The 20,526-nt window shown below is 34.3% G+C and overlaps 1 protein-coding gene across 4 annotated transcripts in view; it reads left to right on the plus strand.

Annotated features, from left to right (window-relative positions):
* The window catches only part of nAChRa7 (nicotinic acetylcholine receptor alpha7 subunit), a 131,761-nt gene that overhangs the window by 106,470 nt on the left and 4,765 nt on the right, over window positions 1-20,526 (plus strand). For all 4 annotated transcript variants that reach the window (XM_085659562.1, XM_035873285.2, XM_035873283.2 and 1 more), the window contains 3 exons: window positions 4,351-4,460; window positions 18,170-18,350; window positions 19,703-19,778. In XM_085659562.1, coding sequence (XP_085515688.1) covers window positions 4,369-4,460; window positions 18,170-18,350; window positions 19,703-19,778 — 349 coding nt within the window. In that variant the 5' untranslated portion in view covers window positions 4,351-4,368. The remainder of the gene's footprint in view (window positions 1-4,350; window positions 4,461-18,169; window positions 18,351-19,702; window positions 19,779-20,526) is intronic.

The following is a 20,526-nucleotide window of genomic DNA, read 5'->3' on the forward strand; positions in this document are numbered from 1 at the left end:
CGGCGTATATAAACTCGATTTTTAAATGAATTTTGTAGATGTAGATATCTATAGATATTTATCATTAAATCACAGTGATATCTCTTTTACATAAATGAAAATATTTATTATGGCTGATCGTTTGATTTATAATTATCAACATTAATAAAATAATCAATCGATAATAAAAAATTGGAAAGTTACAATTCGATATAGAAAAGATTATCAAGGAAAATTTTAATTCTTGTAAAATCATTAATAACTTCGTTCGTTCGTTATTTTCCTCCTATTCTTCGGTCCATTCGCTTATCGAATTTAACATCTTTTCCGATTTTGAGATATGGTTCTTCGTTCCTCGTCGTCATCGTTGTCGTCGTCGTCGTCGTCGTCGTCTTCGTCGTCGTCGTCGTCGTCGTCGTCGTCGTCGTCGTCGTCGTCGTCGTCGTCGTCGTCGTCGTCGTCGTCGTCGTCGTCGTCGATAAAAATAGACGTCGCACGGTCGGCTAGCAACGTGTTAGCTGCCTGCAGCCACGACGAAAATCGATGAAAATATTCATCTGAGCTACTAAGAGCATACGCGCTAACTGGATATTTATTATATTATTATAAATTAACGATATAGAAAATTCTACTCTGTCGTATTTCGAGTTTATTGCTAGAAGAATTTCCAACGAAAACAAAAGGACGACGATAAGTTGAGAAAATTTTCACAGCGTCCTTAATTATGGTGACATTTTAATTAGCTTCTCCTTGGGTCCGAAGAATGAACTGAATCACGAAGTGTATTACAAACTTATTACAACGTTATTACGAGACGAATAACATCCTCTTATCACACTAAATCTGCCAGTGTCATTTCTAGATTTAAACGATATCATATTTCTATAGAAAATCTCTAGATTTTATAGAAATCGTAGAAGGAGACGGAGCGATAAAATTCGCACTTCGTGAGTATAGTTTGCGATAACAACCGTCCACTCGAGCTGGCATCTACCGTTGATATATATATATATATATATATATATATATATATATATATAAGAAAGAGAGAGGGAGGGACGAATGTCTCAAGTAGTCCTTTCGTACTTATCCATCCTCTCATTTCACTTTCTCGAAGTAAAATATCGAGGAGAAGTCGTGAAAAGAGAAGGGTTTGTTTATGAGTTTGCTACAACAAAACGGAAACTTTTTTAAGGAGTTTGCATTTTAAAAGAGGTCAGTTCTGATTTCTCGTTTACCTGACAACAAGCCGGTACAAATACTTCGGAGATTTGAATCGACAACGAAAAAAATTTTATCGGGTATATACATATATAGATATGTACGTAGCTCTATTCTCCGGAAGAGTTTTTCGAGGAAAAGAACTTAAGAAAATCTTTCTTCGAATCCTCTAGTAACTTTCTTTACCTTTAACTCTCTATCTCTTTCTCTTTTGCACATTCTTATATCTCTTCCATCTTTTTATCCGAGATTTACAACCCTCCTTTAAGTTCAAAAAAACGGCTTGCTATAGAATTTTTACAAAGGTTTTATCCTCCTTGAGTTTTCCTTTCTTCTCCTTTATTCATCTCTTATCCCTCTTCTCTCTCTCTCTCTCTCTCTCTCTCTCTCTCTCTCTCTCTATCTATCTCTCTATCTCTATCTCTATCTCTATCTCTATCTCTATCTCTATCTCTATCTCTATCTCTATCTCTTCCTCTCTCTTTCTCTCTCTTTTTTTGATCTTAATTTTCTTAGCCATCAACTAATTACTGTTTGATCGTCGGAATTGAGGAAGGATGATCGGTAAATCTTCCAGAGACGTGCGTTCAAATGCATATGTACGTATATAATAACGCGCTATGCGTGGAACGTAAACCAACGTGCCGATGTGGCTATTATTAATTATCCGACGGCATACTCCATCAGTGGTTAATCAATCGGGGTCAGTGACTAATGGGTGTGAATCTAATGGTTTACAAGTAGAGCCTGTAACATGTAAAGTAAGGATTTTGAAATAAGATTAGAAGTTTAAAGGGTAGAGAAAAGTTATAGTAAATGAAGATATATTTCGAAAAAGAAATTATTCCGATGATATAAAATATATATATATATATATATATATATATATATATAAAAAATAAGAAAAAAGAAAAAGGTCCGATCCAATTCAACAAAATTCTCAAGTTGAAATGAAACTGTTGTAGAAAAAGAAAGAAAGAAAGAAAAAAAGACAAAAAAACAATTTGCCAAGGAAAGAAAATATTTTAGGCTATCTCCCTAACTCTCTATTCACCGGCATATTTTCAACCTTACTTTGAAATCCCAGGCTTATATATCGTGGTCTCCCCTTGTCAGCCTGAACGACGCTCTATTCTACCGTGCAAGCCATCCACGAACGCCTTTACTTGCGAACGCGATAGGAAATCTTCCCTTCTTTCCCTTCACTTCTTTCGACATCCCTTTGCGAAGGGCATCTCGAGATCGCTTTCCAACGTGCGAAACAACGCAGCCGTTTCTCTATATCTTTCTCTCAATTTCTTCTTCTTTTTTTAAAACAACCTCTCTTTCTCTCATTCTCATTTCCCGTTCTTTCGTTTCTCTAAGTTCCTTCGATATATCTTTCTGACGTAGTGATAAACGAGTTTGTTTTTAATTCGCGGCGAGCCGAATAAAAATGTTTAATCCTTCGATCGATCTTCTTTTATCTCTTGCCAATTTCTTTTACTTCGATTCATTTTAAATAGCTAATTAAAGCTCTGTACCTCGTATTATTGACGACGTTTTCGTTCAAAGCGATCCTCATTAATTTCTTTATACCATAAAACGTTCGTTAACATGAAATGTTGTGAGAAAATAACATATTTTTGATTATATGGATAATTTATTATCCATATAAAATAATCCAAATCAAATTCATATAAAAATAAATCCGATGAGCTACAAGGAAGCAGAAATATCCATTAATTTAATTATTGAACACAAACATAATTATAAAGGTTAATTCTTATTAATCGTATAATTGACGTTCTGCTGTACTTTATTTTTAATAAAATATTCAATATTGAATATGCATTCGGTATATCCGTTCTATATTCTTTATTATTTTTTTCAAAAAGAGAGATATACTAGTTTACTGATATTCTTCTATTTTTCTACGTGAATATACATTGTTATCTATTTGATAAAAGATGTTAAATTCGAGTCGACAAAAAATAGATATGATACGAAATATGCAAGGCAATGCGAAACTCTTAAGAGATTGAAATTCACACGGCTCAATAATTTAAGCTTTTGAGTGCAGACTAAGGATGCAATTCAAAGGTCGCCTAATTCAAGGAGATTCCTGTGAGATGAGATCGATTACGGTGCATCCTCAAGTATCCCATTGATCTATAAATCCGTACTAGGGTATAATTCAACAAGATGAAATGGATAAAGGTGGGATAAGAGTTCCCTCTATCTCAGCTTATCGTTTTTTCTCGCGATATTATAACGTATAGATGATCACATTTTGTTCGACATTTTTCGAGTTTTTACATTCTTTCATTACACGTTTATTTTTCTATATTTTTATAATAATTTTTATGAAAACTAAAAATACTACACGAAAAGACACCAAAGATAAATTTCGTTGAACGTTATTACTAGTCGTTCTTATCGACCTTAATCGATCGATTACAGATCTGATAGAGAAAAAAATCTGAATGGAAGAAATATTCTCTTTGCTCTTCTCCATGAAATTTCATCAACTTTTTAAACCGCTTCGCATTCTCACGAAAACCCAAACTCAGCGTAAAACTAGTAAGAAAATTTCTTCACCAACTCTAAGTAAAGTATTAGCACTCGTTCTATCTCTTTCTCTTTCTCTCTCTCTCTTTCTCTCTTTTTCTCTCTCTTTCTCTTTTTCTCTCTTTCTTTCTCGTAGACTGAATAAGAATAGGAATGAAAAAAGTGACTCCGTTTAACTAGGATTTATGACTTCAAATTCGTACGGGCAAAGATTAAACCAAAAAAAATGCTTTAACACTCCTGAAATGTTCTTTTTCTACATTGGACAAGGAATTATCGTTAAATTTGAAAGAAAGCACATGATTAGACTCGTTTTACAAACTGTATGATCTCGATTGCGAATTAAATTTTGAATGTCAGTGCGATTCGAATGAAAATAGGATTATTCCGTATAATGCATAGGTATTTCAGTTCAATTGTAATGACTTCACAAATGATTATAATTGAACATAACGATAATTATTTTTAAATGTCAGTTATCAATCGTAATGTTTAAAAATAGATTAAAAATATATTAAAAATATTTAATTTGTATTCCTTTTAATTTCTTATCTTAGAAAAATATAAATATAATTTTATTTTCTTCTATTTCTTTTTCAGGAATGGAACGATGTTAATATGAGGTGGAACGTCTCAGAGTATGGAGGTGTCAGAGATCTCAGGATCCCTCCGCATCGACTTTGGAAACCGGACGTTCTCATGTATAACAGGTAATTAAAGATTTTCGACGTGAATTGCTAAATTGTAAAATTTCTTATGTTACTGTTTAATCAATGAATTATATTAAAATGAGAATAATCGTTGAAATATGAAGGAACTATTAAAAAAAAAAAATATCTTACTTAATAATTTGACGATACTATTATGGAGATAGTCAATGATAAAGATTTAAAAGAAAACAAAGAAACGCTTTTCTAGTTGTGATAAGTAGTAGAAAAAAAAATAAAAAAAGGAAGAAAAGAAAAGAGAAGAGAAAATCTATGAATATAAATCGTCCGTTAGATTACGTTTGTTAATATTCATGAGAATATCGCCCGAAAGCAATAGAAAATTTTATCGGCCAAAGTAACTGCTATGCATCCTGGGCAGACAAGGAGAGCGGATCTCTGTTCTTAACTACAATCGGAAATAGGAAATATCGGATGGCTTGATTATACGTTAGAACAAACAGAGAGAGTGAGAGAAAGAGTGTGAAAGAGAGAAAGAGAGAGAAAGAGAGGGAGAAAGAGAGAGAGATTGGATATTCTAACGGATGTGAAAAGTAGAGGTCTTATAAAACTGAAATATATTTCCATTTTTAGTTTAGGAAAAGCTCGATTTAACAATCCCGTTTTATCGATACGATCCTCACTGTCACAATCGATCTCCTCCGATGTACGAAATATTTTTTTTCAGCGTCAACTAACTTCAGATTCTCTTGTAGTTATATTCGATAAACTCAACGAAATCAATCGTAAAACTGACTCGAAGAATTGTCCTTTTATTCTAACAAATCATAAAGTATCATTATAACCTTCAGTAACATGACTTTTCTATTTATATAAGTATTCCAAACGAGCTACTTGGAAAAAAATAAAACCATATCGTGTACTATTTGTAAATCCAGTTTTTATACACTTTATATGCGAACATTAAAGAAGAACTATGTAGAGATGAGTAGTAGCGAGAAGACGTACAACTATAAGGTGTCCAACACCAATCCAATTTCCAGAGGCTTTGGTGAAATTTATGTAGATCAGAAGAAAAGTTGATTAAGAAGGAGAAAAAGGAAAAGGAAAAAGAAGAAAGAAGAAAAGAAAAGAAAAGAAAAAAAAACAAAGATTTATGAAACGCTCGCCGAACTTTTTTACAGACTTTTAACTCAAAAAGCTATGAAGAAAGTCCATATGTCCGCAACTTTCCTTTCTTGTGAACCGAAATACGTGTCCTCTATGGAAATTCAAGGCTTCTCTCGGGATAGACTCGCACGGAGTCTGACATTCTCCATATATAAATCGAAAAATATCGTACGCAAGAACTTTGTGAATCTTTATGTTCGACATTTTAGTCAACGGAACGAATAATGTAGAATAAAAGTCTACTGTTTTCAAATTGCGGGCCACGATCCCTTGTTAAAGAAATCTAATCTATTCGTTGCTATGTTAAATAAAAAAAAAAGAAAAAAAAACAAAACAAAATAAAACAAAACAAATAGAGAATAACAAGAAGAACGAATTTTATCGGAATATTACAAATATTTGATGGATCCTTTTAAAACATCGAATTATTCAATATGATTGTTCGATCTATCGAACCTGTTGTTATTGTTAATCGATTTAAACAAAAATTTATATATTCATATTTTACGGAAGATCTGAACTGAATATTAAAAATAAATGCGTTATTTAAAAAAAAAAAACAGCGTGTATTGATTATAATGATTAAAAAAATGTGGCGCGTAATTAAGATCGAATTTCAATGTAAAGAAATAATACTTAAAGACCTTTTGCAATTCTCTTGACATGGAATTATATTTGTGTCCTGTATTTTTAAGAGCATGCAATACTGTTCTGGCATATTTACTAAGGATTACTGTACTGTCCACAAAAACTAGTACTCATCTGTACGTATATCAAATATTACAGAAAAGAGATAAATATATAATTATCAAAATGCATCTAGGATAGAAAAAGAACTTGGTAAAAGTATATCAAAAAGGAAAATGAATGAAAGAATAAAAAAAACATTATTGTAAATGTCCATTAAAAAGAAGTAAACACATACAAGATGCCAACAAAATTATAAAAAAGCCAATCCAAGAATTAACTCGTATACTCGAACTTCGTAAAACTTCAAAATTCCTCACGTTTCTAATCAACTTTCACAGCCATTAAATTAAAAATAAATTATATATTATTGCAGTCATCTTTCTTTCTTTCTTTCTATTACTTTCTTTCTTTCTTTTTTCTATTACTTTTCTTCTTTTTCTCTCTCTCTCTCTCTCTTTTCCTCTCTTCGTAAATATAATATTTATTACAAATAACAGAAAACTTATATTTCAATGAAATTAATCTAGGCGGATAAAAAAACATTAAAAAAGAAGAGCGACAGCGAGAACGTTTTTAAAAAGTAATACAAGCAAACGCTTGGCTTTCCTTCCATCCCCTTTAATGTCGGGATACCTAACCTGTTCCTATTTACGCGGTCACCCTATATGTATGCATACTGTGCTCGTTGTATCAGTACCAGCTAGCGTTACGTTTCTCTTTTTTTATTTTTGTTTTTTTCATCAGCTTGTCTTTTTTGCACTTGTCGCTGTGTTCGAGATTACGAAAACCAAAAAGAAAGAGAGAAAAATAGAGGGTGAAAAAGATAGATAGATAAATACATGAATAAAGAGCGAGCGAGCGAGAGAGAAAGAGAGAGAGAGAGAGAAAGAGAGAGAGAGAGAGAGAGAGAGAGAGAGACAGAACGATACACGTGCTCGCAAAGTTTTGAGTTTTAATGCGTTTAAGAGATAAACTGTATGGTATAAAAGGGCGCATGTGCGTTCAACGAAGAAAACATATATACATTAATGAAGGTAATAAACAGGGAACGTCGAAGGTGCGATCCACTCTGTTTACAGCGTATAACGTTATAATATGGCGGGTCGTGAGGTCATTACAAGGATGGCAAACGGTCGAGTCGCGGGTAAAGGACTGATCGATCAATTAGCTGCTTTGTCGCATCGTCGCTCTGCACAATTCTTCCGCGCTCCACTTTTCATACGACTCTCATCAAACATATATATATGTGTGTGTGTGTGTATGCATATGAGTATGTGTTTGCGCAATGTGTGTATATATTGCGCAAGAACATACGTGCGCACGAGTATCATCAAGAGAAGCAACGAACACATTTGATCGTTTAAACATTACGAGAGCATCAATGTTCGGAGATAGCTTTGGATAGTATTGAATTGTATAGAAAAAAAAAATAAATAAATAAATAAATAAAAAAAAAATAAAATAAAAGAAAAAAGAAATTACATTTGACTACAATGAAGAGATATAACGTGTAGAGTGATACCTCTTGGACTTTTTTCGAGAATTTATTTTTATACGTTTTTTATTATATCGGCAGATATAACATCGATTGCTCGAAATTTCTCGATAGGCGCTACGATTGAAACGTATTAATTTTACGTTGAGAAGTTTTATACGGTTTTTGATTTCTTCGTTTCTTCTTTTTCCAACTATTTAAATCCTATCCGTTTGTTTGAATCGATATATATATATATATATATATATATATATATCGAGAAAATCGAGAACGATTAATCGATTAGGAAAAAGAACTAGATTCTTCGTAGGCGAGGAAGTATACTATTTACCTGGAGGCATAGAGAATATCGGGGCAAAATGGGACGTTGGGCCAAGTGGGTCACTCGCATTAAAAACAAAGCCACTGTCACCATTTAAAGGGAATCAGGAAAAGTAACTCCCTCTTGCGGAAATACATTGTCGGAAAACGCTTGCGGCCTAGCTATTGTTTTTAAGTAGGTAATGTATCGGGCGCAAGCCACTGACAACGATGAAGTCGACGATGCCGCGTTGCGCATCGTATTTGTCGAATTAAAAAGTTCGGCTTAAGATGCATTAAGTGAAGAAAACGAATGGTACAGACCCGGATAGCTCGTTTATATACCGTCTGTCTGTGGCAGTGTTTGTGAACGAGCATTGAACCACTTAACGGACCGAATCCCACTTCGCAGCTCGTGGAAATGAGATTTTTATATCTTGATTTGTTGCTACGGTCTAACCTATTACCTGTTCTCTCCTTTTTTCTTTTCGCTAATTGAAATCCGACGTTTTCGACGACGAACATCCATTTATTAATATCAAAGATCGTTCTCATAAATTTATATTCAATCCAATCGAATATTTATTTATCGATAACTAGATGTACTGAATAGTGATCGAGTGTAAAGTAGTTCTATTAATTAGAAAATTTATTGTCCTGTGTTATCTGCTGGATCAAAAAAATAATAAATTTGCGATATGATAGATTAATTCTGTAACGTCAAGTAAACTCATTAAGGGAATATATACCTACTATAAAAAGGATAATTTTAACCGATAATACAGCTCATTTATTTCCTATTTTGTTTACCTATTATTTTCGTATTTCTGTTGTTTGTTATTATTATTATTATTATTATTATTATTATTATTATTATTATTATTATTATTATTATTATTATTATTATTATTATTATTATTATTATTATTATTATTATTATTATTATTATTATTATTATTATTATTATTATTATTATTATTATTATTATTATTATTATTATTATTATTATTATTATTATTATTATTATTATTATTATTATTATTATTATTATTATTATTATTATTATTATTATTATTATTATTATTATTATTATTATTATTATTATTATTATTATTATTATTATTATTATTATTATTATTATTATTATTATTACCTGTATAAATGTTGTACTTTTTTCTTAATTATATAATGTTGTTTTCTTAAGTATATAATGTTCTTAATTATATAAAATAGCACTTCTTTTCGAAGTCGATTATTCATCGAAAAATAATAAGATAAGTCTCTATAGTTCGTTTAACGTTTTTCTTAATCCGGTATAAAGAAAAGATTCTAGGACTTTGGTTTGTTTAATATCGTCGATTTTACAGATCTATCGCAAAAAATAGATCAAGCTGCTACCCGGTAAAAGGTCCACGTACACAGAGGTTTTATACGAGACATAAAATTACCGAAGTAGAACACGGTCGAGCCGCAAAACGATAACTAACGTGCGCACGTGTGTCACGTACATATGTCGAGGTTTATGCACTGAGACAGTCGAGCGGAACGAGGATCCACTGCAAATCGAATCTCGTATCTTCGTTCATAGAAAATTTGTGACATCTTCTCGCGTCCAATCATTGTCTCTCTCACTCTGATAAACCATTCTTCCTTGAGATAAACAGTACATTCTTCCAAAAGAATTTTATTGATAGATACTTTATGTCGTAGGATGTTACGTTTATGAAAAAAGAAACAGGGAAAAAGAGTTCGTATGAAAATGTCAGTATCTAAAAATAAGTACGTCAGTAGTTATGAAAGATTTCTTATTTTGTTATTTTTTCAAATAGCCAGGTAATCGGTAATGAAAAACACATGTATCGGAGGTACATACATAGACACCATCAAAAGTTTCAATCAACCGCGAATATCGTATATGCATGTATCGAATGAAAAATGCTGACGTCAAATTCGTTATCGTGCTCTCGCAGAGAAAGACCTTACGAATTCATCGAAGTGCAAGTGTCAACTAAAAAAAAAAGAAAAAAAAGAAAACGGAGAGAAAGAGAAAATGAAAAAAGAAAGAAAGATAAAAGAAGAAAAGAAAACAAAAACAAGAAGGGAAAGAAAAAAGGAAGAAAAAACAGTACATGGGAGAGATCAAATAATAGAAATTCAGTTAGGCTGATCAATGCATATCTGGGATCACGAATCAGAGCGAAAGAACTTCGTTTTGATCCTATCGATAAAGGGAGAATGAGGACGGTAAAGAGAGAGAGAGAGAGATGAAAAATACCAATTTTGCAGTATAAATAAATTGCATCGTCGAAAATAAAGTTTTCGAAAAATATAGTTATTTATTAATTTATCGATGATGAAAATCAGTGAGGAAAAGAGAGAGAGAGAGAGAAGGAGGAAGGGAGAGAAATAAAGAAAGAAATAATCTTTAGTTGGTACATGAACGAAAGAGCTGATACTATTAATCGCGTCGCTCGAACACGTTCGACCGTCCGGCCAAACGACTTTCGTTCCACTTTCATTCTTTCGTTCGTTTCGTGATCGAACGGAATGGCCTATGCTCGACGTGCCTTGCCAAACTTTGTGTTCAAAATGCAGACCAGTGACAGCGTTCGTTAATCAGGCCACGAGAAACGATGGTAAATACGACAAGGGAAAAGGAATTAAGGGAGGTTGAATTTATCGTCCGCGGTAGCTTGATTGGAGATAGATCGATATACTCAGAGATAGTGAGGGAACGGATCAGAGATAAATTGTAAGCAATTGCATCGTCACCGCTCAAGTTAACATATTGTTGATCAATCAGAGAATTTTCATTTACATATATATATAAATGTGTGTCTGTGTGTGAGCACGTATATATTTATTATTTATAAAACATTTATTTAAAACATTATCGTTAAATATCAAAAATAAATTTCTCATACTTATAAATTATGAATAATTAGAAATAATTTTTCTCGAAAAATTTTTTATGAAAATTCTATTGTCTTCAAATTTCCAAAATAAAATATTAGATAATTGCATCAAAGAAAAATTAAGTATTAAGTCATTGTCATCGACGATCCTTATACGAAATTGCAACGTTCGTGCTTTCAATTACTCCGTTTTTCACGATCATTAATATCTAATGTGATTTTTCTCATCTTAAGAGAGCATGAATTGCACAAAGAAAAGAATAAAGGAGAGAAAAAGAGAGAAAAAAGGAGTGCATCGTCTCGAGTTTTCAATTTGAGAGGATCTTTAAAGTTTAATAAGACCATAAAGGATCGACTTCCATCGTCTTCCAAAAAAGGAAGAACAAAGAGAGTCTCCATGCACCTTGGCACCGAGTAATGGAATAAAAAAGAGGAATACGAAGACGAAGAGACCGAGCCTTTCTCTTTTGCGAACAAGCTACTAATAACTACATCCTTTCTGCTAACCGGATAATCATAGGCAGCTATTGACGCCTCATGACCGACTTCTGCAATTGGCCCAAGTAGCAACATCAGCACTAGCACCAACAGCAACAGCAGCAGTAGTAGTAACAGCAACAGCAGAACCGCAGTCGCACCAGCACCCGCAGCAGTAGCAGTACCAGTAGAAGTAGTAGTAGTTGTCCTAGTATTAGTAGTAGTAATAGTAGCAGTAATAGTGTGAGAATGAACGAGGTGGATCTAGCTGACTGCTTTGCCGGATGGATTTTAGGGCGACGTCAGGAACACACTCGGTAGGACGATCGTAGTCGTATGCAGGCGCATACAAAGGAGATAGCCGATTAATATGGCATAAATATCGTTTGAGGCCAGGACACAGCCACCGCTGCTGAGGCTGGAGACAGCTCGGTCGTGGGAGGAAGAGAAAGAGAAGGAGGAGGAGGAGGAGAAAGAGGTAGAGGAGGATCGCGCCGTTTAATGTATGACAAAATGAGTTTACATTGGCCACATAGGTGGACTCGCGTGGGTACTGGTTGAGAGGGAGAGGGCTTCCTGGGGTATGGTAGGCTAAAAAGGAGACGCTACCGTGCGGAGAGGAGAAATGATGGAGATGTAGGAGAGGACAAGAGGGAGGATTCCACCGCATAGGAAAGTTGGACCGATGCCAAAGGCAATATGCATTAGCCATCGCGTATTTTGAAATTCAAGCCAAAGCAGATTAAACCCTATCCCTGTTACCTCCTCCCTCCCCCCTATTCCCTCTCTACATCCTACTTCTTCTCGTTTGAGCCCCATCCGCAAACCCCTTCGCTTTTCCACCATTCCCGATCTGTCCCTGTTCCCTGTCACCGTTTCCAAATTCTTTTACCTTCGTGCCCTGTTTGCCAATACATAATGAACGCTGAACATTTCAAAGCATACGTTTCATCGATGGTCCAGGGTTTTATAGTATTTCGCATTTCAAAGGGAGCACTCGATTAAAACTGAAGAAAGAGAGAGAGAGAGTGAGAGAGAGGGAGAGACAGAGATTTCGGTTGCATTTCTTCTACGAATTACTAGAACGAGAGTAGATGGCTTCAATTGATGGCTCGTTTGACAATTTATTTTTCCTCCCTTTCTCGTTCTTTCAAGAGAACTCGATCAACTTTTAAACATACTTTTTAATCCTTTTTCGACAGTCCAAATCAATACAATCATTGATACAATAGAAACATTTTCAACAATTGTGATTGTACAAGATGTTTCTGATAATCATATTTGCAAATTGCAAAAAAAAATTTGACAGAGAATGAAACGAGTTTTCATTAGCACGGTATTCGTTCATTTCATTGACTCGATTTCTCTCTTTCTATCTTTGTATCTCTTTTTCTCTCAAATATTTATACCTATAAACGTACACACATACATGAACAGGACATGCATTCGTCGCATTGACTCGTACCATACCGCATAGTGATAATAATTCGAAGAACGAGTTCCCGTTACGACGCGTATTCCTTTCTGGCATTTCAAAGAAAGCTGAATGCGAATTCCAACGATTTCACTGTTCTAGAGATTCGCCATTTTCACACATATATACATTTATGTAGATACCCCTACCCGAAAACTGTTTCGGATAGCTGGTCTCAGTTGTCACACTCGTAGGTTATTGGAATCTAAATCAGATTGAACGGGCACATGGGTTGTCCGACTTTCTAGTAATTAGGTATTGAGAGAATAGATCGCTTGCAGCGTGGTGAACAATGTACCGGCAGCTCCTGCCGGAAAGTACGATTCGTATGCAATTTCGATTGCATGCCCACTCTCACGGCCTCCATCTCTCTTTCTCTCTCTCTCTCTCTCTCTCTGTTTCACTCGCTACGTGGCAGGTATTTCTCTATCTCTCTAGGTAGGACACTATCTTTCTCCTGTATTCTCGACGAAGATTAAGTGGTTTTCGAGCCTCACGGGTATGAACATTATCGAGCGATATCATGAATACAATCGACCAGATGGAATCCATCATGCCCTTTACCACCATTGTTCCAACCTTCTTTTCTCTCTCTCTTTCTCTCTCTATCCCCCCGCCCTCTCTCTCTCTCTCTCTCTCTCTCTTGTTCACGACTCGTGCCAAATGTCGCGCAATAACGGAATAACATGTAGCTACTATTACGTAGAGGAATGGAGAGAAGGGTGAACCGGAGAATGGTTGCAAGGGAATTCCACAGCCTGAAATAGGTTTCCTTCAAACGTGCGAAAGGTAGGATTAGTTGGAAGCTCGCACGAATGACAATGACACTCGCCCACGTATTTGCAAAAGCATTGGATTTTTCAGGAAGTATGTTAAATTGAACAGCATTTTACTAAAACCGATAAAATTTTTACTCGAGGTTATCGAGAAACTAAAGAGCTTTTCAGCACTCACACGATGAATGCAAAAAAACAATTCCAAAACATTATTCATCGTTTCAAAGATAATCGTTATCCTTTGAAAAAAAGAAAGTAATACGGTTAATGACATGAGTACCATGGCTACCCTTGATATTCATGGCATCATCCTATTGAATGCCTCAAGAAGAAACCTTACCTCTCGTCTAACCAGATGACGCTGCAACATTGCACTTAGAGTGCACTCAAAGTATATCCGAGTTTCTCTATGGTCGACAGTAATGCTGTCGATCGCTCTTCTTTCTTGTGTGTCGTATTCTTTGGTGTTCTTTTCTTTTATAAAATCTTTAACGTGTGAATATATCTACAAAGTGAATGAACACTCCTTCATAATGCAATGAAAATAGCTTGCTTAATAATCGGCGAACATAGTACATTTTTTCCTTTATTTTAGCCGCATTTTTAAAAAATTATTGTAATTCATCTTTTACGGATCATTTTTCATCATTTTATATAATATTTAGACGATCACAATATATTGCATTATACAGTTCAGCTTATATACATAATAATGGAAAGTATTATTCACGAGTCATTGAATATTTGGAGGCATTTACAAATTTATTATTAATTTATCAAAATAAGTTCTCAATGTGTACATAATATGTATACCAAAATTAATACAATCGAATATATGAAATGATGTACGAGCCTTTATAAATGAATGAATGTTCGTTAATTCGGGATTAAGCTAACGTGAAACAAAGTATGATAGACAAAACGGATGAAAAGGATGGAAAGTTAACGTTAGAATGTTACACCTTTGGCCTGCAAATTTCCTAAAACACAGTCCTTTCTTCATTAAATACATGAAGAGAAAAGTAACTCATTAGCGGCTCATCATCAAGTTCTTCCCTATTGTAGCATAGAAACCAGCTCGTTTATCATTCTAAACAAGAAAGCTATTAAAGTAACGCATCGTGTACGCGGTTGTCGCGTCACCAACGCCTGCCCATTAATTACGCAGTAAGCGTTTAAAAGAGCATATATATCGATAATAGTCAAAAGGTATGATTATACAGTAGTCCTTCATATCGTATATTCGCTTCATAAGGATATAACCAAGCTAATATTGACTTGAGCAAGTCACGATCTTCGAAGGAAATTCCATTTCCGTTAATCGTAATCGTGGCGGAGGGAAACGTTATAAGGGATACAAGAAGCATCGCCTGTGGCATTTCATCTCAGTTACATTCATAGGTACGAACTCCATCGTAGATCGAACTCGAATTTAGCCACCGATTTTCTGTCTGTCTCTCTTTCTCTCTCTCTCTCTCTCTCTCTCTCTCTCTCTCTCTCTTTCTCTCTCTCTTTCTCTTTCTATCTCTATCTCTCTGTCTCTATCTCTCTGTCTCTATCTATGTCTCTGTCTGTCCTCTTCGATCAAGTATTTCGATTTTTCAGTAAAGCTAGAAGCAATCACGGTAGGTCACAGAGGAATGAGAAGAGAACGTTTGGCGAATCGTAACTATTTACCTGGTCGATTTCGACTCGCGTAAATACGAGCGACCTCTAAACCTTTCGTCAGGAAGAGGAAGATGGAGTGTAAGTGTAAAGAGAGAAAAAAGTAGAAAAGAGAAAGCGAGAGAGAGAGAGAGAGAGAGAGAGAAAGAAAGAGAGAGAGAGAAAGTAGAAGTGGAGTAAAAAGATGGTCGAGGAAAAACGGTGAGTGTGTGGATGTTGATGCTTCGATGGGAATTTAATTTTCGATGTCACATACGGCGCCGCTTCTGCGAATTGAGCATGCGACAAAAAGAAACGAGCAAGAGATAGATAGATAGAGATATAGAGAGATAGATAGAGAGAGAGAGAGAGAGAAAGAGAGAGAGAGAAAAGAAGGGTGGTAGTAGAGGGTGGGTGAAACGCTGGATGAAACGGTCGTGCGTTTAGGGGTAGCGGCTGGCTCCGCTTTTGCCGTTGGTGGTGGTGGTGGGTGTGGCGAGGTGGGTTCGGAGGGTGGATTCAAAAAGAATGAAATAACGGATTGGGTTGTGGCCAACTGGCTGAGTTCCAACCAATCCTTAGTCGCCTGGACGAGGGAGTGTATTATGTATACCATTCACCCGCCTTATATCCGTGGCCCCGTAGAATCGTCCCGATGCATTCCATTCAAAATCATATTTCGCATGCTGCGAGGTTCGCATCTCTTCTCGCAAAGAAGAGGGTTGAAACCCTAGAGGGAACGAGAGACTAACCTTCAACCGTTTATTTTCTCGTAAAGAAGAATACTTCTTAAAACTACGTCATTTCTTTCCAAATGTTCGATCCTCTTCGAAATTTCGATTTCTTTTCGATAAACTGCCGACGAGTATCTCGTATTGTCTAAAATTTTTGCAAATATAATTTTTTAATTAGTAATTGCCAATTTAAAATAATGAGAAGGAACGATTAAAAGCTATATACACACACAAAGAACATGTATAAGATTATATATAATTATGTATTATAAGGTATTCTCTACACACAAATATACTCTACACACAGATATATATATGTATATATTTACATATACAATTTTTTATTGATTATGTCAAAGCAATTGACATAGAATCACGCAATTAAAAAGTAAAAAAAATCAATACTAGAAAATATTACAAAAAAGTTACTTCGATATGCATATTTGTTTTATGATTTTTTCAATGACTATTGAGAATTCTCGTCATTCGTTTAATTTTAAATGCTGTTAAGCGACCAGAAAGTTACCCGAGTTACGTACTCTTAAGGTCTGTGCACTTTACCCAATTAAATTCTGCAAAGGCATTTATTCCTTATCATATATATATATATATATATATTCATTGGAAACTTTGTGGTATCCAGCATTTTATATAACAATGATTACGAGGTAAAATAAAGAAATGTGAAAAAGAACACTTAAACAAATACGTTTTAAAATCATTGAAAAATATATGTAATCGTCTTTGAATTTTTCCTATATGTGTCATATTTTAAAATAAAAAATAATAATCGAAAACAAAAGCCAAATAAAAATTCCTGAGTCATCTATTTCTTTTTTTCTTTATTATAATTTTTTTGTTTTAATAAAGGTTAAATCAACCTGAAGTGGTTTTCGTATCTCGTTTGACTATTGAAGGACGAATTTTCACATAACGAGGATGATACTCGAATCACGATTATATATTTGTTCGATGATTCTCGAGGAGTTATAGAAGAGATTTCTCGGTGTCTCAGTACGTCGTTGGTGGTCGCAACATGGATAGTGGTTGCGGAAGGAACTCGTTGAAGCACATTAAAAAAAGCACAAGACTTCATTGAGAAGCAAGCGGCCATTCTAACGTAGATTTAATTAAATAATTTTTCACCGGGTGTTCGTTATTATCCATTCATTCACATTAGTTACGCGACTATATTTTACAATGAAAAAGAAATGAAAAAAGAAAATTTACATAATAATATTTCATAATAATTAATTTATAAAGTTACTTTGGTTTATTTACTTTTTTTTAATTTTTTATTTTTTATAATGAATTTTTTTTATAAATAAATCTATATTAATCGAATATCGAATTCTATTCTAAAGATTCTTACGAAATTGTATCGATGAATTCGATTAGATATATCGTTGGGAATGTTCAAAGGACATAAATGTTTCAAGTTAATGAAATTTGTTAAAATTTCTAATAGGAATTAGAGAATCCAATTAATTCCATTCGTGCTTTAGTTTAAAGAAACCTTTTTCATAAGAACATACAAGTCGATCGGTCGCAAGTATATCTTGTCTCTTGTCTGTCCCATTACATCTTCTTTGGATGAAATCTTCGGATGCATCGAAGCAAAGCGTAAAGCACAATCGTCCAAAAGCAGGCCAATCCTTTCTATTAGAAATTGGTTTCGGTCTTACGGTTTTCGGTCTCACTGTGCCTTTCCAGTCCTTTGAGATACTAATGGAAAACAGACACGAAAACGGACATCCCCTTGACTTTTTTCTTTTCTCTTCGTGTTTCATCCTGCGACGAAGAGAAAGTTGATTCTTTTTGATAGAGAAAATTAAATGGGGAATTCAAAAAAAAAGAACTGAGAAAAATGAAAAAAAAAATGATAGAAGAAAAAAAAAGAAACGTTGAATTTTCGATCTAATTCGTACTTCCGATAAAAGAATGTCATTCAATATTTTTGAAGAATCGGTAATAGGGAAAATCGCCCAATCGTTCGATCGTCTGACGTCGATAATAAATCGTTTGGAGGATCATTGATAAGAGCACGTTCTCATCATTCTTCTTAATCCGTTGCAGCGCGGACGAAGGGTTCGACGGTACTTATCCAACGAACGTCGTCGTAAAGAACAATGGCACCTGCTTATATGTGCCGCCTGGTATATTCAAGAGCACTTGCAAGATAGACATTACCTGGTTCCCCTTTGACGATCAGCGCTGTGAGATGAAATTTGGCTCTTGGACTTACGACGGCTTTCAGGTAAGGAACATTTTGAAATGGGGTCAGCGATACTTCCGTACTTACCAACCTACTCACACTACTTGCTTTTATACGCTTTCTGTTGTTTTTTCTTCTGCTCTTATTTTTCTCTTTTTCCTTGTTTTCTTCTTCTTCTTTTTCTTATCCCTGTACATCCTCGGAAGTATCGTTTCTTTCTCTCTTTCTCATTCTATATCAAGAAGACTTCTTTCTCAAGAGCAAAAAGAAACTTGAGAAATAAACGTCTATAGAAGTGTTACTCCATCGCGTATCTTACCGATATATATACTATTTACAAAAAGAGTACTGGATAATTCAAATGAAATTAAAAAAAAAAAAAAAAAAAAAAAAAAAAAAAAAAAAAAAAAAAAAAAGAAAAAAGACAAACAAAAACAAATAAGAGGATGAATCAAATTTTTTTACCAACTACCAAATGTCAATAATTTTATAATAAGTTGATTGAAATGTGATATTATTATTTAGCATTGCATGTATACGCGATAAAAAGTTCCGATGGAATAAGATATAGTTCGTCTTTCGAAAGGAAACATACTTTGATGTTTTTTTTATTCGGCGAGTATTCACGGCTAGTACATGGTCAAATATCATGTGTTCGCGTTCGACAGATAACCTGTTCCGATATAATAAAAAAAGAAAATCATCAAATCGATAATTTGTTCCGTTTACTTAAAGAGAGAGAGAGAGAGAAAAAGAGAGAGAGAGAGAGAGAGAGAAAGAGAGAGAGAGGAAGAGAGAAAGAGAGTGAGAGAAAGAACAGAAAGCGCTCGAGAACCAAATCAATTCTCACATAAGAACACTTGGCTTAACAAAATAAGCACTCGCGTTAAATATACGAGGTGATGTAGACAAAACGAAGTAAAAAAAAAGAAGTAAAAGAGATAGAGAGATCGATGACGCTCGAAAGTTCATCGAATCGAATGATAAGCGGGAGAAAAGTTAAAGGGTAGATTGTGCAGTTTTCATTTCACCAGTTTCGATCAGTTGAATACTAACCAGATGCAAAACAGTTTTCTTCTTCTTTTCTTTTCTTTTCTATTTTTTTATTTTTTCAGTTAGACCCCTTATTTTCATTTAACGATTCTCATGCAGTAATTAATTCTCTATACATTGCATTGTGTCCTAAATATCATATTGATCTTCGAAAAGGTGAGAGCATAATATCAATGAGATGTAAAGTAAATCACAATTACAGATTCACTTCCTATAAAAAAAAGAAAAAAGAAAAAAGAAAAAAGAAAGAAAAAACGAAATAAAACTATTTTATATTATGAGATATGAATAATTATATCAGTTATATTACATTTAAACATTTTGTAATAAATTGTTAACAGTTGGACCTGCAACTGCAAGACGAATCAGGAGGTGACATCAGCAGTTTTATCACTAACGGCGAGTGGGATCTGTTAGGTGAGTTTTTACAAACTCTTATCAAAACCTAGCTGTCTCTCTCTGTCTTTCTCTTTCTCTTTCTCTCTCTCTCTCTCTCTCTCTCTCTCTCTCTCTCTCTGTCTCTCTTTCTTTATACAAAAGATAGATAAATAGAGAGAGAATGGGAGAGAGAGAGAGAGAGAAAGAGAGAGAGAGAGAGAAATGAGAGAGCATAGTTTATCACCATCGCGAATAATTCTCTTAGCCGATTAGCAATTCTAAAATCCTTCACGAATGGTAAGGGATCATAGAGACGTGTTCCATCGAACGATCGATTTTCGGTCGAAATGATCGATGAGACCTCTCCTTTGTATGTCGTCATATCGTTATCGGACAAATATTCTTAGGATCAACGCATTTAAAGGCTTTCGCTCTTTGCTTCGATGAATTTGGATTCCAATCCTGATAATGGATTTTCTTTGTGACAACACTCATCACCAAAATTAATAGACAAAAATCGAATAGCCGATCGATAAAATTGATAACGAGTTCGTCACTATTATGAGAATATATATTTATTATTCTTTTCGTCATAAAAAAAAGAATGTCTATCCATACACGTAATACATTCTCGGATCTACTCCTATCAACGATCTTTAAATTTAATCCACAAATCCATTTTATTCTGAGAGAAATATTAGCGAAGTCTAATTAAACGAAATAATAGAGGATTCCATTCCTGGGAAAATTCAAGAGATATTAATATTTACCATGTGATCCGTCGGAC

Source organism: Vespa mandarinia, chromosome 10, assembly GCF_050613455.1.
Source record: "Vespa mandarinia isolate Hongniang chromosome 10, ASM5061345v1, whole genome shotgun sequence".
Lineage (NCBI taxonomy): Eukaryota > Metazoa > Arthropoda > Insecta > Hymenoptera > Vespidae > Vespa > Vespa mandarinia.